We start from the raw sequence: 22,072 nt of genomic DNA, 5'->3' as shown, positions 1-22,072 counted from the left end.
CACCGCCGGGCGCCCTCCTCCGCCGCGGGCCTGGCTGCGATCCGTTTCTGGGTGCGGTGGTATCCTGGTGCCGGTGCGGGGTAACCGGTACCGGGCATCCCAGTGCCGCTCCGGTTATCCCAGTTCCGGTGCTGGACATCCCGCTGCTGGTCCGAGCGTCCCGGTGCCGGTGCGGGGTAACCCGGTACCGGGCATCCTGGTGCCGCTCCGGTTACCCCAGTTCCTGTGTTGGACATCCCAGCGCCGCTCCGGTTATCCCAGTTCCGGTGCTGGACATCCCGCTGCCGGCCTGACCGTCCTGGTGCCGGTGCGGGGTAACCCGGTACCGGACATCCCAGTGCCGCTCCGGTTATCCCAGTTCCGGTGTTGGACATCCCAGTGCCGCTCCGGTTATCCCAGTTCGGTGCTGGACATCCCGCTGCCGGTCCGAGCGCCCTGGTGCCGGTGCTGTACATCCGGTGCCCGGTACCCACGGCCCGGGCGGGCGCGCTCCGCTCGCTGTGGCTCCCGGTGTGTTGCGGCGGGGCCGGCAGGTGGAGCTGCGGGACCGGCACTGCCCGGGCCGGGCACGGAGCTGCCGCCGGTGCGGGGCAGTGGGCAGGGACCGGGCGGGTCCTTGCAGACACCGGAAGCCGCCGGGAGGTGTCCGGGATCCCCGTAGCCGGTGCGGAAGGATGCTCTGGGCCTGGCTGCGGTTACCGGTTGCAGCCCTCCCCGTTGTTCCTCACACAGGCTCCAGCTCCCCAGGTGCAAGGTCCTGTCCCTGGGTCAGGGCAGTCAACAGCATAAACCCAGGCTGGGGGGTGAAGGGATGGAGCAGCCCCGAGGACACTGACCTGGGGGTGTTGGGTGAGGAGCAGCTCCCCAGGACCCAGCTTCAGTGGGTGCTTGAGCCCAGAACCCCCCGTGTGCTGGGCTGCACCCCCAGAGTGTGAGCTCAGGGAGGGGATCCTGCCCCTCTGCTGTGCTCTGTGAGACCCCCCCCTGCAGCCCTGATCCAGCTCTGGGGCAGCAGCACAAGAGGGACCTGGAGCTGATGGAGTGAGGCCAGAGGAAGCCATAGAGCTGCTGCGAGGGCTGGAGCAGCTCTGCTCTGGAGCCAGGCTGAGGAGCAGGCTCTGCTGGGGGGGTCAGCATAGGGAAGGAGCCTGGCACTGCCTCAAGGCTCCGGTGCAGATGGGAGAGCAGCAGCCTGGCCAGGCAGGTCCAGCCGGGGCTCCTGGGACCGTGTGGGGGGAGAGGGCCTGGCCAGCAGTGGGGCAGGGAGAGCATGCGGTCCCCGTGGGCAGCGAGTGTGCAGCCGGAGGGAGGAAGGAAGTGGTTGATGCTGAACCGTTGCTTCATTCCCCATCCCGGTGCTGCAGAGAGCTCAGGGCTCAGCACCGGCACACAGAGCCCTGGTGCTGCCCTGCTTCCAGACGGCACTTGCACCGTTGAGCCCTGTGCATCCCTGGGTGGGAAGGGGCATCCCAGGGTGGGAAGGATGAGGCCATGTCCCAGCAGTGCTTGTCCGGAGCAGTGTGGTTGGAGAAGGACTTCTGACAAGAGCCTATAGGGACAGGCCAAGGGGAATGGCTTGAACCTGCCCGAGGGGAGACTGAGCTGAGCTCTGAGGCAGAAGCTGTTCCCTGTGAGGGTGCTGAGGCGCTGGCACAGGGTGCCCAGAGAAGCTGTGGCTGCCCCATCCCTGGCAGTGCTCAAGGCCAGGTTGGACACAGGGGCTTGGAGCAGCTGCTCCAGTGGAAGGGGTCCCTGCCCGTGGCAGGGGTTGGAGCTGGAGGAGCTTTAGGCTCTGTTCCAACACAGTCTGGGATGCTATGGTCCAAGCCCAGAGATCCCAGTGCTCCTTGCCTGGAGCTGCTCTGCTCCCATCTCCAGCCTCATGTCCTGCTCTGCAGGGCTCTGGCAGCCGTGCTCAGCTGCAGCAGCAGCACCTGGGGCAGCAGCTCCATCACACCCCATGGTCAGCAGCAGACCCATCAGAGCGCAGGCCCCAGGGGTGCACAGCGGAGCCCTGGGGGCTCCATCCCCATCACCCCACACGAGCCCCCGCTCTGTGCACTGAGGAACCGGAGGTTTGCACAACCCGGTGAGCCCCACGTGACCCGGAGCAGTGCGGCAGGAGGAACCCATTGCCACCCTGTGCCCCATCCCCACGGCCCCGGCCATGGCCCCATGGCTGCCCACCAAGGAGGAGAAGTTCGGTGTGGGTGAGTGACTGACCCTGGGGTCACAGTGTGGGTTGGGGTGAAGGGGCCTTAAATCCCATCCAGCTCCAACCCCTGCCCCAGGCAGGGACCCCTTCACTGGAGCAGCTGCTCCAAGCCCCTGTGTCCAACCTGGCCTTGAGCACTGCCAGGGATGGGGCAGCCACAGCTGCTCTGGGCACCCCAGAGGGGTGTGGGGCTGGGCAATGCTGACAGTGACCCCGTGGCCCCACAGCTGTGGGCTGAGACACAGCAGGTGATGGTGGTTGGGCAATGGTGACCGGTGCTGGGGTGCAGGCAGGGACCCTGTGCCCCTGGTGCTGGTGCTGGGGCAAGAATGAACCCTGGGGCAAGTGGGGGGCTGTAGGGTGGGTGATGGGGACCCAGGGCACGGTGCTGAGAAGGGCTGGTGATGGCAGCGCTCATGTCCCTGGAGCAGGGCTGATGCTGAGTGTTGTGGGGAGCTGTGGGGCTGGTGCTGCGTGGGATGGGAAGCTGTGGGAGGCTGTGGGAGGCTGTGGGGCTGAGCTGGTGTTGGCTGGGATAGGGAGCTGTGGCGGGCTGTGGGGCTGGTGCTGGATGAGGAGCTGTTGGGAGCTGTGGGGCTGGTGCTGGGTGGGATGAGGAGCTGTTGGGAGCTGTGGGGCTGAGCGGGGCTGGGCAGAGCTGTGGGGCAGGGGCTTGGCATGGGGATCTCTTCAGAGCTTTGGGTTGGGCTCAGCCTGCTGAGGGGCAGAAGCCACCACCCGAGGGGTGCTCTGTGTGTTAAGGCAGTTGCTGACACATGGCTGAGCTGCTCTCCAGGCAGTGTCTGTGGAGCCCCCTCTGTAACCCCAACACTCGCTCCCCATGCCCTGCACCGGCCCTGGCAGCCCTGTTCCTCTTCCCGTTCCTGTCCGGGGCTGTTCCCGTTCCCTGCACCCTGCCCGTGCTCTGCGGCAGCACCGGAGCCAGGGCTGCGCTGGAGGGGTCCTGGGCAGCGCTGGGGCTGGGTCCTTCTCACGTCCTGTCCTGGCTGGGATGGGGGTGGGAAGGGGCTGGGGAAGGGGCCCCACTCCCGCTCCTGCTGTCCCTGTGCTGCAGGATCCGGGCTCCCTCCCACCCTGCTCCGTGCCTGCCTGGGGGTCTCACCCCATCTGTGTGGGGCTGGGACCCTTCTCCATGGGTGGGGACTGAGCGATGCTCACTGGGTTGGTGCCAGCTCCCATGCGGGAGCTGCCCTTGGGGTGCTCCAAAGGACACTGTGCACAGGGCCTCGGGGGGGGGGGGTCCGAGTTGGGGCCCCCCATGGCTCCCTTCCCCTCTCCTGCAGCCGTGTGGAACTTCCCCCGCACGAGCGAGCATCACCTTGCACTGCACATCGGGGAGACGGTGCACATCCTGCAGGCCTGCGAGGGTAAGGGGCTCCCTAACCCCGACCCGGCCCTGTGCACCCTGAGCCCCACTGACACCATCCCCTTCCCTCCCTGCAGGCTGGTACCGCGGGTACTCGCTCAGGAACAGGGCTGCATGGGTAGGTGAGGGTACTGGGGGTGCAGGCACAGTGCTGGTTGTGGTGTCCCTGCTGGGGACACGCACTGGGCACCCTGTGGCGTGGCCAGGCTGGGACCCTCCGAGGGACCCCTGGTCCTGGTGCAGGGAGCACCCACCGCAGCCCAGCTCCCACCACGGGGTGGGTGCTAATGGCTCTGGCTCCCCCAGGGCATCTTCCCGGCCTCGCTCATCCACCTGAAGGGTGCCGTGGTGGAACGCAGGGGGTAGGTACCGGGCACGGGCACAGCCATGGCTGTGGTGGTGGTGCCAACCTCTGGTGCCACAGAGCTTGAGGCTCCCTGTGCCCCTTGCAGGGCGGAGGAGAGCGTGGTCCCCACCGAGATGCCCATGGTGCAGGAGATCACCACCACGCTGCGGGAGTGGGCCACCATCTGGAAGCAGCTCTATGTGGTGAGCAGCGGGGGATGCAGGGCCTGGGGACACCGGGGCACAGGGGTGATGTGGGTACTGCTGCAGGCAGGGCAGATGGAGCGGTACAGACGTGTGTGGCAGATGATGTGTGAGCTGATGGAGCGGCGCTCGCAGCTGCTCTCTGGGACGCTGCCCAAGGATGAGCTCCTGCAGCTCAAGAAGGAGGTGACCGGCAAGATCGACTACGGCAACAAGTGAGAGTGAGGACGGGGCAGAGGGGACCGGGGGTCACCCCTCTGCTGCTGTGTCCCCACTGTGCAAAGCACCGAGCCAGAGGGTAGTGCCTGGTGCCACTGGTTCTTGTCTCCTGCCATGGATCTGCTGCTCGTGGGGACCCATCACCCTCTGTCCTGCACCCTCATCCCCTGTGTCCATGCATAGGTGGGAGGGTCCCGGTGGGATGCACAGCCCCATGTCCCCACATCCCATCCCCTGCAGGATCCTCGCGCTGGATCTGGTGGTGCGGGATGAGGATGAGAACATCCTGGACCCCGACAGGACAAGTGTCATCAGCCTGTTCCAGGCGCACCAGAAGGCTGATCAGACCGTCACGCAGCGCATCCAGGAGGAGATGGTGAGGTCCTGGCGCGCTGCCCTGCGTGGGGCTGTGCCACGGGGCAGTGCCGTGGGGCTGTGCCGTGGGGCTGTGCCGTGGGGCTGTGCCATGGGGCTGTGCCGTTGGGCTGTGCCATGGGGCTGTGCCGTGGGGCTGTGCCTTGGGGCTGTGCCGTGGGGCTGTACCGTGAGGCTGTGCCGTGGGGCTGTGCCATGGGGCTGTGCCATGGGGCTGTGCCATGGGGCTGTGCCGGGTGCTAACAGCGCCGTGCCCGGCAGAGCCCGCAGCAGAGCGGGTCGGGCTGCGGTGCCCGCCCGGCAGCATCCCCGTGTCACAGCCTCTACCTCTGCGTGCGCAACTTCGTGTGCAGCATCGGGGAGGAGGCTCAGCTGCTGCTGGCGCTCTATGACCCGGTCCTGCAGCGCCTCGTCAGGTGGGACCCGGCCCCGGTACCCCTGGGGCAGCCGATGGGAGCTGGCAGGGACGGGCACTGCCCAAGGGCTCCAGCCCCTCTCGTTGTGTTTGGGCTGGTGCTGGCAGCCTCATCCGGCACAGGGATGCTGAGCCCCAGCTCTGCCGTCCCGGTGCCTGGACCCCTCCATGGGCTCCTGGTCCCCTCCATGGTCTCCTCACCCCATCACCTTCCCTCACAGTGAGAACTACGTGATCCGCTGGGCCAGCACTGGGGTGCCCCAGGACCTTGAGCTGCTCAACAACCTCAGGGTCATCTTCACGGTGAGCACACTGCCCCTGGTGCTGCTGCTGCTGTATTCTGCACCATGCACAGGTCCATGAGGCTCCACTGAGCCCCTGTCCCCTGTGTGCAGCTGCATCTGTGCTGCTCTCTCTATGCTGCTCTCTTCTCCCACCGTATCTGCACAGACCCCACTCCTGGCACCAGGATGAGGTACTCACCATGAGGCTGCCCTTGCAGCCCCACTGCCGGTGCAGGTTTCTGGTGTCCTTGCCCCCATCCCTGCTCCGTCCCTCTCTGCAGCAGCTGCTGTGCAGTGGGAGGTGCTGAGGCAGCATTTTCCCTGCTGCAGCAGCAGGGCTGGGCTGAGCTGACCCTGGTGAGGGCCTGGGGGAAGCCGTGGGTACAGGGATGAGCCAGGAAGGACTTTGCTAAGAGCAGCATCAGCAGGTCCAGCTCCCCTGGCTCTGCCGCCTCTGCCCCTGCTCACTGCTGATGTGACCCCGTGTGCTGCAGCTTGACCCTGCCCCATGCTGCAGCCCCATGGAAGGTTCTCACAGGGCAGCACCCACAGGACCTGACCCCAGTGGGTGCTGGAGCCTGTGGCCACCCCGCCGAGCCCTGCACCGTGTCAGACCTGCTCCCTCCCAGGGCACTGCCTGGCCCAGGGGTGCCCCATGAGGCTGTTGGTCTCCACCAACACATTGTCCCCATCCCCTTTGTTTGGGGTGATGCAGTGCATGGGCACTGCACCCGCTGCTTCATGCCCTGGGTGTTCCACAGTCACCCGGTGCCGGCTGAGGCACATCCCCACATGGTGCTGCCCATGCCAGGCTCACGCAGCCCCGTGTCCCTGCAGGACCTGGGCAGTAAGGACCTGCAGCGGGAGAGGCTGTTCCTGGTGTGCCAGATCATCCGGGTGGGACGCATGGACCTGCGGGACAGCCACAGCCGCAAGCTCAGCTCCGGCCTCCGCCGACCCTTTGGCATCTCTGGTGAGGGATGGGGAGAGCCCCCAGCGCTGCCCAGCCCAGCACCCTCAGAGCCCCCTCAGCACCCGGCCCCATGGCGCTCCCAAAGGGTGCTCAGCACTGGAACAGCGCTGCAGTCACTGGCCCTGCAAGTGTTCACAGCCCGTGGAGACAAGGCCTCGGTGCCATGGGGCAGTGGTGGCCGGTGCTGGTTGGACTGGATGAGCTTAAAGGTCTTTCCCACCCTGGTTGGTTCTGTAATTCCATGGCACAACTGCCCTGGGTGTGCTGCTGGGAGGGTTGTGCGCAGAGGACCCTGGCACTGGGGCTGTGTCACCCACCCAGTGCCACCACCTGTGCCCTGCAGTGATGGATGTCACGGACATCACCAGGGGGAAGTGTGAGAGTGATGAGGACAAGCAGCACTTCATCCCCGTGCACCTGTGAGTCCTGGGCAGGTTCAGGGCTCTGCAGTGCTCCGGGTGCTGGTGCCAGGCTGTGGGCAGCAGCGTGTGGGGCACCCGGTGTGGGTCTCCCCAGGTCACCCCTCCCTGATGTCTGCAGGGCCACTGCTGACAACGATTTCCTTCACAACCTGATCAGGAAAGCGGTGGAGGGAAAGGACATCAACCACAAGGGACAAGGTAGAGCCCCCCCATCCCCAGTGTCCCCACTGTCCCCAGTGCCCCCGGCACAGGGATGCTGAGCGGCAGCAGGCTCAGGTGTGTGCTTTGGTGCTGGGTGCATCAGGGCTCCGTGTGTGGATTGTCCTGGTCACTGGGAGCTGAGGCTGAGCCAGGACCCGGTGGGGCTGTGACCGGGCACAGCTCGGGGGGGGCCAGCCCAGCCCTGGGGCTGAGGTCCCCCCTGCCTGGGCAGGGTTCTGGGTGTCACTGAAGGTGCTGTGGGGGGACCTGAGCCACGTGCGGAAGCAGCACCCACACCTCGTGGACCGCAGCACGGTGCTGGCGCGCAAGCTGGGCTACTCCGAGGTCATCATGCCAGGCAAGGGGCAGGGGGGAACCGGGGGGCTCGGGGGTCTCAGCCTGGGCTGTGGGGAGCCCCACTGCGGAGGGACCCGGCTGTGCTGCTGGGGCTGTGCCCCCGGAGCTGCTGGGATTGCTGATAGCTGTTTGTGGCTTCCAGTTGGAACTAAAGGGAAATGAAGCACAGGGAAACAAATCCCTGTTACATACTCGTGTCCTTCACTGCCCTGGTGCTCTTCTTTGCAACCCCTCCTGTGAAGTTCCCAGCAGAGATATTCCCAGCCCTGCACTGTAGTAAAGAAATGGGATGCAAGTGGGAGAAAGCCCCATGAGTTGTGCCTGGGGTTGGAGGAGTTTGGTTATGGGCAGGTGCCATGAGCTGCTTCCAGACCACAGGGAACACGGGGTCTGGAGGCTGTTAATGGGAGTGTCTGCCTGGAGAAGGGAAACACAGGAGCCACATTTGGATGCTGGGGAGGGACCTTCATCAGGGCCTGTAGGGACAGACCCAGGGGTGATGGGTTCAAACTGAAACAGGGGAAGTTCAGGTTGGAGATAAGGCAGAAGCTGTTCCCTGTGAGGGTGCTGAGGTGCTGGCACAGGGTGCCCAGAGGAGCTGTGGCTGCCCCATCCCTGGCAGTGCTCAAGGCCAGGTTGGACACAGGGGCTTGGAGCAGCTGCTCCAGTGGAAGGGGTTGGAGCTGGCGGAGCTTTAAGCTCCCTTCAGCCCCCCCCATGCTGTGATCCCTGTGTGATCCTGAGCTCCATGCGGGTGTTGCTGTGGCTGCCCAGGAGACGTCCGGAACGACATCTACGTGACACTGGTGCAGGGGGAGTTCGACAAGGGCAGCAAGAAGACGCAGAAGAACGTGGAGGTGACCGTGTGCGTGTGTGACCAGGAGGGACACGTGCTGCAGGTACCGGCTGGAGCACCAGGGCTGTGCCCGTGGCTCTGCCTTGGGCACAGGCAGCGGCTCTTTAGTGCATTGGTGCCAGTGCTGGTGCCAGCATGGGCCAGCTGGAGCAGCCCCTTTGGTTACTGGGGCAGCTGCTGTGGTTACTGGAGCCCCTGTAGCTGCCCTTGAGAATAAAGCTCTGTGAAAGTGGTGGGAAGGGATAGAGGAAATCCTCCTCCTGCCCATGGGGAGAACCAGAACCCGCAGCCACCCCACAGCCCCTGGGGATGGGGTGTCCCAGCTCTCCATCCACGGGAGAGGCAGGAGGGAGGGATCTGGGGGGTTCAGGAGGGTGAGGGAGGCTCAGACCCCATTCCCTGCCCCAGGGCTGCTCATTGCCTGTTCTCCAGGCTGTTTCCTTCCATTTCAAACATAATTCCCAGCCGGCCCCTGCAGGACAGGCCGTGGGTTGCTGAGGGTCCCATGGGCAGCCCCATCTTCTTCTGCATCCCTGAAAATGCCCTTGCCAGGGCAGTGGAGGTGATGGGATGGGGATGATGGGATGGGGGAGGCTGTTGCTGCCTTCTGAGCCTGGCTGGAATGGGACAGCAGAAGAATGTCCCTGTGCTGGCTGGGGGGTGAAGGGGCGGCAGTGCTGGGGGGCTCGGGCAGGACTCAGGTGGGGAGGACACCACAGCCTGACCATGCTCTGCCCCCTGCAGAACATGATCTACCCTGGCGCGGGGGTCGGGCCGAGCAGCGAGTACCACTCTGTGGTCTACTACCAGCAGCGGCACCAGCGCTGGATGGAGACAGTGAAGGTCCTGTCCTGGGGCTGTGGGGGGGCCTCATCAGGGGTGATTCTCAGGGTCCCCAGCTCAGGGAGATGCTGCCGGTGTCCCACAGACCCAGGGCCCCTGTGCCGGGTGCTGCATCCCTGGTGATGCTCCTGCACCACTGCTGCTCCCCATGGGCACCACCAGCCCTGCACAGCACTGGGGCTGTTCAGCACCACTGGCTCAATGGGGAGCATGGGTTGGGTGTCAGTGAGGGATCCTGCCCAGCCGGACAGCTCCTCACGCAGGCTTCATCTCCTCTCCCAGATTGCTGTTCCCATTGAGGATGTCCATAAAACCCACCTGAGGTTCACCTTCCGGCACCGCTCCTCCAGTGACTGTGAGTGTCCCCTTGCTCTGGGAATTCCTGCTCGAGCAAGGCCAGAGGAGGCCATGGAGCTGCTGTGAGAGCAGCTCCAGTGCCTGAAGGGGCTGCAGGAAACCTGGAGAGGGACTTGGGACAAGGGCCTGTAGGGACAGGCCAAGGGGAATGGCTTGAACCTGCCCGAGGGGAGACTTAGGCTCCTCCTCACCCCATTCTCTGTCCCAGCCAAGGACAAAAGTGAGCGGATCTTCTCCATGGCCTTTGTGAAGCTGGTACAGGCAGACGGCACCACCCTGCATGATGGGGAGCATGACCTGATCCTGTACAAGGTATGGGGCACACGCACACAGACACATGGACACACAGACACATGGACACACAGACCCTCACTGATGTGGGGATGCCGCAGTGGGCAGCTGCCTGCCTGGGGCTGTGTCCAGCTCCCTGCTGGAGCCGCGGTGCTGGTGGCAAGTACCTGACATTCCCCAAAGGGTTCCCAGTCCTTCCCTGCCTCCCTCGTGTCCTTTCTGTCCTTGGCAGGGGCTCCTGCCATGAACAGAGCCTCTGATCACTTGGGAATGACAGGTTCTGTTTAGAGAGGGAACATGGATGTAGGTGATGTGGGATGGGACATCAGGCAGGTGTCACTGCACATTCCCTGCTTCACCAGCAGTGTTCCCTGTGGAACTGCTTGGGGTTTTCTGTGGGAGAGCAGAGGGAGAATGTGGGGAAGGAAAACTTGGCATTCCTTTGGAAAACACACTCCGATGCCAGAGTGTGAATGACCCCACAAGCACTGCCCCCCCCGCCCTTGGTGTTCCCCCATCCCGGACTGGGTCTGGGGAGTGGGATGTCCGAGCTGGTCCTCATGACAAGGCTGAACTCAGAACCTCCTCACCATGCATGGCACCACCTCAGCCCCTCGCTGGCCATGGGGCTCCATCCTCCTCAGGACAGGCCCTTCCCTCCCCAGCCCCTCTCCTGCTCTGGTTTTAGCTCAGGTCTCTGCTGTTCCTGGGGCTGTGACCGGTTTCCAGGTTAGGTCCATCTCACTCCCCAGCCCTACATCTCCCTGGGGTGAGCAGATCTGTGTCACTGCTGCTGCGGCAGCTGAGCCCCAGACAGCACTGCCACGAGTTTGATGGAGAAATTCTTCCTCTTCATCACAGCGCTTCCCTCTTGGCATCTTCCTTGTAGCCCCTTCAGGCACTGGGAGCCGCTCCAAGGTCTCCAAAGAGGTTGCTCTGCTGCCATGGAGAGCCCCTGGCTGGTGCTGGTGGCAGGAGCATCCCACACTGGGATGCTGCTGGTGATGCTTGGGACTGGCTGGTGTCCAGCTGCGTGTCTGTCCCTGCGGCATGGCTCCTCCATGGGCTTCATTCCCAGCCCCAGGCTCCTCCGTGTCACCAGCTCTTCCTCCTGCCACTTCTCGTGCCCTCCAGTAATGACACTGGCTGGGGTGCAGCATTGTTCTGGTCAGTGGTCCCAGTGGAGCATGGACAGGGAACAGCTCTGTGGGATGCTCTCCTGGAGCTGATATTGGATGAGACCCTGCACTGCCTGCACTGGGCTCTGCTACTCCTTGGGATGGCTCCCACATCCCATCCATGAGGATGCCATCGGTGGGAGCCACTGTTACCCATGTGTGGCTCTGCCGACCCCCTGCCCTGGTCCGCTCTGCACAGGGACATGAAGTGGGATCAGATCCCATCCCATGGGGTTCCTGTGGGGCTGCCCCGTGTGAGCCGTGCTCTGCCCTGCAGGGGGACAGCCGGAAGCTGGAGGACGCCAGCGCGTACCTGGCCCTGCCCTCGGTGCGGGGCCCGTCTGAGCCCTGGCTCCTCTCCGGCTCCTTCCGTGTGAGCAGCAGCACGTCCGGCCTGACCGTGTGTGCCCGGGACAGCTTCCAGATCTCCACAGTCATCTGCTCCACCAAACTGACCCAGAACGGTGAGTCCTGGGCTCCGGACTGCGCTTCCTGGTGGGCAGCAGCCACTGGGATGCTCCCGTTGCACGTGGATGCTGGGAACGCCGGCAGAGATGGGATGGGGAGCACTGAAGTACCAGCTGAAGTGGCTGGGGATGCCCAGGCTCACTGCTGCTGCAGCACTGCTGCCATGGGGTGTTGGGATGCGCTGTGCTGCAGCTGTGTCTCCATTGGGGTGTTGGGATGCGCTGTGCTGCAGCTGTGTCTCCATTGGGGTGCTGGGATGCTCTGTGCTGCAGCTGTGTCTCCATTGGGGTGCTGGGATGCTCTGTGCTGCAGCTGTGTCTCCATTGGGGTGCTGGGATGCTCTGTGCTGCAGCTGTGTCTCCATTGGGGTGCTGGGATGCGCTGTGCTGCAGCTGTGTCTCCATTGGGGTGCTGGGATGCGCTGTGCTGCAGCTGTGTCTCCATTGGGGTGTTGGGGTGCTCTGTGCTGCAGCTGTGTCTCCATTGGGGTGTTGGGATGCTCTGTGCTGCAGCTGTGTCTCCATTGGGGTGCTGGGATGCGCTGTGCTGCAGCTGTGTCTCCATTGGGGTGTTGGGGTGCTCTGTGCTGCAGCTGTGTCTCCATTGGGGTGTTGGGATGCTCTGTGCTGCAGCTGTGTCTCCATTGGGGTGCTGGGATGCTCTGTGCTGCAGCTGTGTCTCCATTGGGGTGCTGGGATGACTGTGCTGCAGCTGTGTCTCCATTGGGGTGTTGGGATGCTCTGTGCTGCAGCTGTGTCTCCATTGGGGTGCTGGGATGCTCTGTGCTGCAGCTGTGTCTCCATTGCTCCAGGCTGTAATTCAGAGGGTTCCTCATTTTAGTTTCCTCATCTGGGTGACAGTTCTCTTTGGCTCCTTGGTCTCCTGAGCAGCCTCAGCAGCACTTTAGTTTTCCGAGGCAGAGGAATGGGAACAAACAACATCAGCTCCAGGGGTTCCAGGTGTGCTCCTGCCTCAGCAGCCGCTGGGTGAAGCTGCAGCTTCCTGGCTGGATGCCCCATCCCTGGCAGTGCTCAAGGCCAGGTTGGACACAGGGGCTTGGAGCAGCTGCTCCAGTGGAAGGGGTCCCTGCCTGTGGCAAAGGGTTGGAACTGGAGGAGCTTTAGGTCCCTTCCAGCACAAACCAGTCCATGATTCCCCTGCCTGAGGCAGCACCGCATTCCCTGCTATGGGGCCTTTCCCTGTGTCTCCGGCTGCCCTTGGCACTGAGGGTGGCTCTGGGAGGCACCCGGTCCGTCCGGGTCTGGAGCAGGTGAAGCTGTGCTGACATTCCCATTCCTCCCGCAGTCCATCTCCTGAGGCTGCTCAAGTGGCGCTCCAAGCCCAACCTCCTGTCCGAGAACCTGCAGAACCTGATGACTGTGGATGGAGGGGAGGTCATCAAGGTACAACCGGGACCTTCCCCACTCTCCGTGCTGGGAGCTGCCCTCCCTGCTCCTGTGCTCACAGCCTCCTGTCTTGCACAGTTCCTGCAGGACACTCTGGATGCCTTGTTCTCCATCATGATGGAGCACTCGGACACGGATGTCTATGACACACTTGTCTTTGATGCCCTGGTGAGTGGGACCCACATCCCCACGTGGGCTGAGCGTGGCTCTGACCCAGTGACAGTGCAGGAGGGGCTTGGGTCAGACTGGGATGGGTTTGTGATGGAATCACTGACCTGAGCAGTGCTCAGAGCCATGCAGTGCCCCCGGCTCCACTGCAGTGCCCTGAGCCCATAGAGCCTGGCTGACCCGGTACGGGCAGGGCTGTGGCTCTGTGGGACACTGTCCTACAGGGACAACCCCAGAAAGAGCCAAGGGTGTTTCTGCTGCACCAAGACAAGAGAGACCCAGAGATGGGACCAGGGGAGGGTTGGGGTCAGGGCAGCTGCTGGAGGACACAATGCATGGGTTGGTGATGGTCCGAGCTCTGCATGAGCTGCCCATGACATGTCCTGGTGCCGCTGGGCTCAGGCTCACTTTGGGCTTTCCACATTGGAGCTCTGCCCATGCTGGCAGCAGGCAGTGGGCAGGGGCTGTGTCCCCCCCGCAGCCCCTATGTGGGGTCATGTCCCTGCTGCTCACCCCGAGCTGTGCCCCTGCCCCCAGGTCTTCATTGTGGGGCTGGTGGCTGACAAGAAGTTCCAGCACTTCAACACCATCCTGGACACCTACATCCGCCAGCACTTCAGTGCCACCCTCGCGTACAAGTGGGTACCCGGTGGCTGGGGAATGGGACATGGGACAGCAGGGCCAGGGAGGGATGGGGATGGGAGAGGGGGAATGGAGAGGGATGGGGATGGAGTGTGGGGAGCACCGGTGGGGGCTGAGCCATACTCAGCAGCCGTCCCAAAGGCTGCTTGGCTGAGCCCTGGCCACACGGGTCCCGTCCCCAGGAAGCTGCTGTCGGTGCTGACGCAGTACATGGAGCGGGTGAGCCGGGGTGAGCCCTGTGACCTGCTCCTGCGCACCTTCAAGGCCTTGGAGTACGTCTTCAAGTTCATTGTCCGCTCCCGGCACCTCTTTGCCCAGTAAGTACTGGTGCCGCTTCCCCCAGTGCTGGTGCCACATGTGCCTGATCATCATCCCCTGGCAATGGGGCCTGCAGGGGAGAGCAGGAGGGGTCCCAGGGGTCCCTGTATCACGGGAGCATCCCTGGTGCCTGCCCCAGACATGGGGAAGAGCCTGCAAAACAACTGCCTTGTTCTGGCTTAGCACAAGCTCTGCAGGGGGTTGTGAGAGGGGATTTAGACAAGGGATGCAGGGACAGGCCAAGGGGAATGGCTTGAACCTGACAGAACAGGGGAGACTGAGCTGAGCTCTGAGGCAGAAGCTGTTCCCTGTGAGGGTGCTGAGGCGCTGGCACAGGGTGCCCAGAGAAGCTGTGGCTGCCCCATCCCTGGCAGTGCTCAAGGCCAGGTTGGACACAGGGGCTTGGAACAGCTGCTCCAGTGGAAGGGGTCCCTGCCCGTGGCAGGGGTTGGAGCTGGAGGAGCTTTAAGGTCCTTTCAATACAAACCATTCTGTGGGTCTGTTAGAAGCAGTGTAAGGGGCTGGGGGGTCTCAATGGCTCCTTGTTGCTGCTGAGGACAAGGTCACAGCTCCCCGCTGGGGACCTCCAGAGCTCTCACAGGACCTGGTTTCACTTGTTCCCCTGTCCCAGTATGTGATGGCACAACAGGGCTGTGCCAGGTAGGGGGGGTGAGCCAGGCCGTGTGCTGGGTCCAAGCACGACTGCTCTGTTACCAGAAGCCACGAGTCACATTCCTCTTTCATTCCCAGTATGTGGCACCGAAACCCGAAGCGTCCCCAGTGAGCAGTGGGAGGTGCAGGCTCTGCCCGTGGTCAGTGGGAACAGGGGGGGGCTGCTCCTGCCCCGGGTCCTGAGCACCGTGCAGAGGTGCTGGGATGCGCTGAGGTCCCACCCGTGCTCTGTGCCCTGCTCATGGGGAGGAGCTGAGGAGGGTCCCGCAGCCCCAGGCCCCTCCGAGCCCCCTTTGCCTCTGCTCTGTCCCCCCCATCGCACTGGGAGGAGCATGCGGCTCCTGCTGCCCGGTCCGACAGAGCCCCCTCCTGCCCCATGCAGGGCCCGGCGGTGCTGCAGGGCTCTGGGATGCTCCAGCACACGATGGAGGGATCCCCTCCTCTCACACAGAGGAAATCCCCAGCTTGTAGAGCTGCTGGCACAGCAAGTGAACTAGATGGAGCACCCAACCCTGTGTTAGTGCTGGCACAAAGCACTCCCTGCAGACAGGCAGTGCTTTGATTCATCTTCCCTTTATCTTGGCGATCTCAACCGCAGTAACAAGAGCTCCTCAGATCTTCTAAATGCTTTAAATGCTGCTACAATTTGTACACATCTGCGATTGAAAGGAATTAGCTGTAATTACAGTGAGCTGCAGATGCTGCATCTCTGTTTCTGGGTGCGCTGCTGGCAGCTCAGGCAGGATGATGAGGGTGCCCGGAGGGAGCTCAGCTGGATCAGGAGGTTCATGGCCTGAGCCCCATGGGCACTGCCTGGGGAAGGGGCTCCCTGGTTCGGGCAGGAGGTTCGGGAGCAGCAGGTGCTGCACTGCACTCCCAGGGGCCAGACCAAGGCAGGCAGGGAGTGGTGGAGCCCCCCGTGCCCATCCCCACATCGAGACCTGTCCTGTGCACCCTACAGTAACCCTGAGCCCCCATGGTGGGGTAGGGACCTGGGGCTTGGTGACACACAGTGACACGAACCCCGTTCACTGCTTCCTCCCTGCCAGTTCCTGCAGCCACTTCTGCTTCTGCTGCTGGGGGGGGAGGGTTTCCTGGAGGTGCTGTTGTCACCCCAGAGTTCACCCCACAAGCGGGGGTAGCCGCAGCCATGTCCCCCCATCACCACCCCGGTCACCACTCACAGCCCCTGTTCCTGCAGCCAAATCCCCCCATGGCTCCAACATGGACCCTCTCATCCCCTCTCCTGTCCCCGTCCCCCCCAGTGCCCTGCAAGTGCTACCCCTTTGCCCCTGCCCCACAGCCACCCGCTTATGCAGCCCAGACCCTGGGGCTGCTGAGTGTCCCCAGTGGCCTCCTCCATGGGGATGTCACTGGGGACCCCAATAGCTCCCGCCGTGGTCTGGGCTGCAGTGGGGTGTCCTTGGGTGCCTCTTGTGCTGCTGCCCCAGAGCTGGAACTCCGGCACTCAGGACTGTGAACAAGTCCAGTTAAAACCCAAAGCATCGACCTGTGAGTGGGTGTGAGGGGGGTACCTGTGGCACCAGCCTTTGGTACAGGTCACTGTGCACATGTCAAGTGCTGGTGCCCAGCAATGGCTGTGCTGGGTCCTGCTGGAGGCAGCTGTGGAAACAGTCACCAAAGAGTGTGGTGAATGGGGATCCAAGGTGGTGCTGAGCAGTGCATCACCTGTCGAGGTGCTCAGCCCCATCACCACGCTCACCACGAGCGTGTCCCCGTGTGCCTCTGCCTGTTGCAGGCTCTACGAGGGGAAGGAGGCTGCCGAGTTCCAGCACTCGCTGCAGAGGTTTTTCCTGTGTCTGAACCAGCTGATGCAGTCCCCGCTGGAGGGCCCCACGCTGCTGTCCCAGGTACGGGTGCTGGGGGGCTCAGCACTGGTACGTGGTGGGGTGGATGGTGCTGCAGCTGCGGTGACACCGCCTGTGCCCATGCTGGGTGACACCGGCCATGCAGAGCCCCATGTGCAGGGTGCTGATGGGAGCTGCTGCCCTGCAGGGTCCTGCCCTCCCCACGGTCCCCGCTTGTGCCCCCCCCAGCTGGAGACCCCCCCTGAGGGCCCAGACCTCAAACCCACACTGTGCTGGTGCCTGGGGCTGTGCTGGTGCTGGTGCTGAGCTCCTGGAGGAGGGTCCTGGAAGGCTCCTGCTGCTCATCCCTGCTCTGGAGCTGGCCCAGACCCATCCCTGCCCCTGGGGCCTGGCTCCAAGGGGTTCAGGAGGAGCAGGAGCGATGCCTTGGGCACTGCAGGGCCCCTTGGCACATCCATAGCCTCTACCAGCACCTGGTGTTGAGGGCCCCCCTGTGCCCATGTTCTGGGGCCAGAGCAGAGTGGGGAATGCGATGGATCCATGTGTCCATGATTTCAGTCAGGGAGAGAAGGCAGGAGCTGGGGCTGGTTGGTGTTGCTTTGGTCCTGTGCCAGGGTGAGGATGGTGTCCGGGATGGAGAGAGGCACATGGGGATCCCATCACACACAGTGGCCTTGGACAAGCGGCAGCTTCTGTGTTGTGGTGTTTCATGGCAGCCTCAGTCAACCCCCTATGACCTAAACCAAGCAGTCTGAAGACCCCACAGCAGCCACCCTGCTGGGGAGGAGCAGGATGGTCCCTCCTTGCCCCCTCTCCCATCCATGCAGCATCTTGTCCTGATTTCCGTCTCAGTGCTGCTGCTCTAGAGACTCTGCTATGGAAGCTGCTGCAGTTTCCACCTGCAGCTCCCAGCACCAGGATCGGGACTGCAAGGAACAGGTCCTGAAAACACAGCCCAAGTGGAGCCATGCTCCAGCAGGGGAGGTCGGGAAGAGGCTTCCCTGCAGTGGCTCTGGTGGGTCGGGGTAGCTGTGGTGGTGATGGCACATTACAGCCATGGGCATGCGTGTGCAGCCGGATCCACCAGGCACATGTAAAGGGCTGCAGAGGAGGCTGAGGATGCTTGGGAGAGGGGAAACCAGTGTCTGGGATCCAGCTGTGCCAGGAACCAACCGAGGTGTGGGGAAACACAGAGCTGGAGCACCTCTGGTCTGGAGACAGGCTGGGACCCAGGTGATGGTGCCTGGCACTGGTCAGGGAATACTCAAGTGTGGGAATTACCATGAAGGGGCTCAAGAAGACACCAGCAAATGTCCTTTGCCACAGTGTAAGTCCCTGCGTGATCTGCGCTGGGTGTCCGTGCTTTGGAACATGCAGTGGAGCTGGAAAGGCCCCAGGGAAGGGCGACGAGTGCATGGGACAGCTTTTGGTGGGCCCCAAGGAGGGCAGGGCAGAGCTGGGACATGGAGCTGCAGAGTCCCTCTGCCTGGAGAGGGCAGGAGGCAGCAGTGGCTGCTCAAAGGGCTGATCCTTGGGGAAAACCCCATGCAGGATGCTTCAAACATGAGGTTTCTGCCTCGGGAGGCAGCTCAGGGGCCTGTGAGCCGGGTCCTGCAGGAGGGGATCAGCTGAGTCTGCAGGCAGTGAAGCTCCTGCCATGATGCTGAAGTGCAGGAGTGTGTGTGACCATCCCAGCCGCACACTGGTGCTACAGCAGGGGCTGGAGCCGGTTGTTGTGGCTGCTGTGGCAGAGGCAGGGACTGGGGTCAGTGATTTCGGGTGCCGCTGGCTCAGCAGGAGGAAGCTGCTCCCCGTGGGATGCTCATTCTCCGGGGATGGTGCCCAGGCTGCTGCTTTAGGCAGAGGGGATGAACAGGGATGCTTCTGGTGCAGCAGCCACAGCCTGGGGGGGTCACCCCCTGCCCGCAGTGTGCAGCTGTGCTGCTGTGTCTCTGCAGGGAGCAGCCCTGAAGTACCTGCCCTCCATCCTCGAGGACGTGTGTGGGATCCTCGACTCCTCCGTGCTGGGGTAGGGTCCTCATCACCCCCCTCACCCCCAACCTGCCCCATCCCCGTGTGCTGACCCCGCACCCTGGCAGCTGCCGGCAGGGATGCAGGATGGTGCCCTTCAGTGCCAACCCCCCGTCCGTGCTGTGCTCGGGCTGCTCTGAGCTGGGGCAGCTCAGCCCAGGGAACAGCCGCAGCACGGGGACAGCCGGTCCCGGCCCCGGCCGCAGCACGGGGACAGCCGCTCCCGGCCCCGGCCGCAGCACGGGGACAGCCGCTCCCGGTCCCGGCCGCAGCACGGGGACAGCCGCTCCCGGCCCCGGCCGCAGCACGGGGACGGTCCCGGTCCCGGCCGCAGCACGGGGACAGCCGCTCCCGGTCCCGGCCGCTCGGGAATGCCGCCGGCAGCCGCGGTCCCACACGCTCCTCCGCAGGGCGCTGCTGCGGGACTTCATCGGGAACCTGCCCCCACAGCGGCTGCTGAGGCAGAAGCTGCAGTCCCTGAGCGACATCGTCCACAGCAAAGCCTTCCAGTCCTATGGTGAGAGGGGCACGGGGGGGAGCAGGGCTGAGCCCCTGGGAAGGCCATGGAATGGGATGGAATGGGGACGAGTCCCTGCTGCAGCGACCCTCCTCTACCTGTGGTGCCCAGGTGGCTCTGCTGGCAGGGACACAATGCCCAGACCCTCACCGGATGCAGCCAGGGCTATGGAGTGAACCATGGAGATGCTGCGAGGGCTGGAGCATCCCTGCTCTGGAGCCAGGCTGAGAGAGCTGGGCTGGGGCAGCCTGGAAAAGAGAAGGGGAGACCTGAGAGCAGCTCCAGTGCCTAAAGGGGCTGCAGGAAAGCTGGAGAGGGGCTTGGGACAAGGGCCTGTAGGGACAGGCCAAGGGGAATGGCTTGAACCTGCCCGAGGGGAGACTGAGCTGAGCTCTGAGGCAGAAGCTGTTCCCTGTGAGGGTGCTGAGGCGCTGGCACAGGGTGCCCAGAGAAGCTGTGGCTGCCCCATCCCTGGCAGTGCTCAAGGCCAGGTTGGACACAGGGGCTTGGAGCAGCTGCTCCGGTGGAAGGGGTCCCTGCCCGGGGCAGGGGTTGGAGCTGGAGGAGCTTTAAGCTCCCTTCAATACAAACCATTCTGTGGGTCTGTGATAAACAGCGTAAAGTGCTGGGAGCCTTAATGGCTCCTTGCTGCCACTGAGGACAAGGTCACAGTCCCAGGTACCTCCAGATTACAGGGTAGGATGCAGTGGGATGAGCAGGTTTTTCATGGATCCAGCAGCAGAAGCCCTGGTTTGCCCAGCTGGTGCCCAGCTTAGTCTTCCAGCTTAAAGGGTCTCACAGCTGAAGCACCTTTAGCAGAGCAGGGAAGCAGAACCAAGTCCAATGTGGAGCTGAAGCAAACCAGGTTCAGATGAGGCTTGTTTTGTTGAGTTGCTTTTAGCTGTGTAACAGGGCAGTGGATTCCTTCCCTGGAGCTTTCTCACCAGGACTCAATGTTGCTTCAAAACCCACTCCATGAAGGGGGAAGGTGATGGCTGCACGCAGGGAAGCTGCAGCCCAGTGCAGACGTTGTGCTGGTCCCATCCATCCTGTTGGTCCCTGCCCAGTGCTCCCAGTGCTGCTGAGCGCCAGCCACCACCCCAGCACCTCCGTGTTGCCCACAGAATGCCGGCAGCTGCTGCTGCAGGTGGCTGTGCCGCTGCTGCAGGACCTGGTGGAGAAAGGGGAGGAGGAGGAGGCCTGCATCGAGCTGCTCAGCAGCATCCTGGAGGTGCTGTACCAGGCCCAGAAGGTAAATCCCGTCCCCTCGGCTCCTCCTTTCCCTCTGCAGTCATCACCTTGCAGTGACCTGAAAAACCCCTTTGAGAAGAGTTAAGCATGAGCTACTGCCCATTATATGGCTGGGGCCGGTGTTGGTCACCCAAAGGCAAAGGGGGCTCTTGGTGGCCACTGTCCCACCGGGAATTTGCCCACGATGGGGGGGATCCCATTTGATTTCCACCTCAGCTGCTCTACAAAGATTCCGAAGGAATGGGGGAAGTGTGGAAGGTTCCTCCAAGCTGGGGCAGAGGATCAGGGGCTGCAGCACAAACTGTGCCTCCCACTGTCCTGCACACTGGGAGCACGGTGAGGGCAGGAAGGTCCCTGGGCACTGCTGCTCTCCAGAGTCAGCAGTGATGGACCTAAGTGTGCTCCATGAGCCCTGCAGCAGGGAGCAGACCATGCCCCAGAGCCCCTGCCCAGTGCCAAAGGGGCAAATCCTGCTGCCCCTGGCACTGTGCTGCTGTGGATGCCTGACCCATCCTCAATGCCTCCCATGGCCAGGACTGTCTGTGCTGGCACCAGCCCCACATCCCACGATCTGTTCATTGCAGAGAGCAGAGGAGCTGGAGGCACAACCCGGCACAGACAAGGAGCAGCACCAGGAGCTGGTGAGTGCTGTGCTTGGCTCTGGTGCTTGGCACATGGTGTGAGGGGTCAGTAAGGGTTGATCTGCATCCTACTATGGTGACAAACCTACATGATCACCCAGAGCCAGAGCAGCTGCAGTGATGTTGCAATGATGCCGTAGTGATGCTGCAGTGTGGGAACAGTGGTGCTTGGGCCCACAGGGCTCTGGGCTTACTGGATCCCCCAGCATCCCCTGTCCTGCCCTGAGGGGGGTCTGGACCCACACCTTCACCCATGGCCCATGGACTTGGTGCTGTGCTGTGCACTGGCAGGTGCCTGGGCTGGAGCACACCTGGGTGCTTGGGGCATGTGAGCATGGATGGCTGTGGTGCTGGAGCAGGTCTGGCAGAGCAGGGCCAGGGATGAAGGTTGCTGTTGTTAGAGCACAGGAAGGATAAGGCAGCACTGGGGGATGCTGGGCTCCACCACTGCAGTGCCACGCTGATGTACCAGGGTGCCAGCGGTGTCCATACCTCAGTAGCCACCCCCCTTGCCCCGTGTTGCCTGTGTGCTCCCTCCATCCCAGCCTACCCACAGCTCCCCGCTGTGCCTCGCAGGTGCAGGTGAAGGAGCACGTCCGGTTGGTCCTGGAGCGGCTCCTGCGCCCCGTTACCCGCAGGGTCATGGTCCTGGAGCGGCGGAGCTCCCTGCGGGTGAGTGCCGCGGACGGGGCGGATGCAGCCGCTGCCGAGGGCTCCGGTGCCCAGCGCTGCAGTCCTGCCTGCCGCTGCCTGTGGGGATGTGCGGGCTTGGACGCGGAAGGATGCGGGAGGGAAGGGGAGCAGCGCCGGGAGCAGCCCTGGAGCAAGGGGGGGGCATTGGGAGGAGCGGGCAGTGCCCGAGGGACTGGAAGCCCCTTTGGGAAGTAGAGGAGGGCTTCGGGCTGTGCTCTGTAGGAAACAGGCGACTGGACCCGGTGAACGGTCACAGCTTCATGTGCCAAGATCATACGGAAGGGAGGAGCGGGGACACCTCATAGAGGGGTGGGCAGGTCAGAGCTTCCAGCACTGATCCAGCACGAAGGAGGGGACCGGAGCTGTGGCCAGGGTGGCTCCACGGGCACCGATGGGACGTGGGGCAGAGCCAGTGGGCTCGTGTGCGCCCGGCGAGCTGCTCTGGAGCCCGGAGAGAGCGATGGGGCTGGGCAGCAGCAGGGAAGCGCCGTGCCCTGGGGAAGGGCTTTGCCGT

At 63.5% G+C, this 22,072-nt stretch overlaps 1 protein-coding gene across 1 annotated transcript in view; it reads left to right on the top strand.

The window, feature by feature from the left end:
- Positions 1-2,155: 2,155 nt before the first annotated feature.
- Positions 2,156-22,072, top strand: part of LOC101878719 (dedicator of cytokinesis protein 2-like) — a 45,742-nt gene continuing 25,825 nt past the window's right edge. The window contains exons 1-28 of the mRNA XM_034064654.1: positions 2,156-2,210; positions 3,520-3,603; positions 3,680-3,720; positions 3,909-3,964; positions 4,055-4,151; positions 4,218-4,366; positions 4,611-4,746; positions 5,007-5,161; positions 5,382-5,463; positions 6,282-6,417; positions 6,761-6,836; positions 6,958-7,037; positions 7,273-7,398; positions 8,172-8,296; positions 8,998-9,096; positions 9,379-9,451; positions 9,662-9,765; positions 11,200-11,386; positions 12,696-12,793; positions 12,875-12,964; positions 13,502-13,602; positions 13,789-13,923; positions 16,356-16,467; positions 18,384-18,454; positions 18,867-18,973; positions 20,098-20,225; positions 20,809-20,865; positions 21,442-21,537. Coding sequence (XP_033920545.1) covers positions 2,168-2,210; positions 3,520-3,603; positions 3,680-3,720; positions 3,909-3,964; positions 4,055-4,151; positions 4,218-4,366; positions 4,611-4,746; positions 5,007-5,161; positions 5,382-5,463; positions 6,282-6,417; positions 6,761-6,836; positions 6,958-7,037; positions 7,273-7,398; positions 8,172-8,296; positions 8,998-9,096; positions 9,379-9,451; positions 9,662-9,765; positions 11,200-11,386; positions 12,696-12,793; positions 12,875-12,964; positions 13,502-13,602; positions 13,789-13,923; positions 16,356-16,467; positions 18,384-18,454; positions 18,867-18,973; positions 20,098-20,225; positions 20,809-20,865; positions 21,442-21,537 — 2,844 coding nt within the window. The 5' untranslated portion in view covers positions 2,156-2,167. The remainder of the gene's footprint in view (positions 2,211-3,519; positions 3,604-3,679; positions 3,721-3,908; positions 3,965-4,054; positions 4,152-4,217; positions 4,367-4,610; positions 4,747-5,006; positions 5,162-5,381; positions 5,464-6,281; positions 6,418-6,760; positions 6,837-6,957; positions 7,038-7,272; positions 7,399-8,171; positions 8,297-8,997; positions 9,097-9,378; positions 9,452-9,661; positions 9,766-11,199; positions 11,387-12,695; positions 12,794-12,874; positions 12,965-13,501; positions 13,603-13,788; positions 13,924-16,355; positions 16,468-18,383; positions 18,455-18,866; positions 18,974-20,097; positions 20,226-20,808; positions 20,866-21,441; positions 21,538-22,072) is intronic.

Source organism: Melopsittacus undulatus, chromosome 7 (assembly GCF_012275295.1).
Source record: "Melopsittacus undulatus isolate bMelUnd1 chromosome 7, bMelUnd1.mat.Z, whole genome shotgun sequence".
Lineage (NCBI taxonomy): Eukaryota > Metazoa > Chordata > Aves > Psittaciformes > Psittaculidae > Melopsittacus > Melopsittacus undulatus.
The sequence above is the reverse complement of the archived record's forward strand: the minus strand, read 5'-3'. Positions and strand labels throughout refer to the sequence as shown.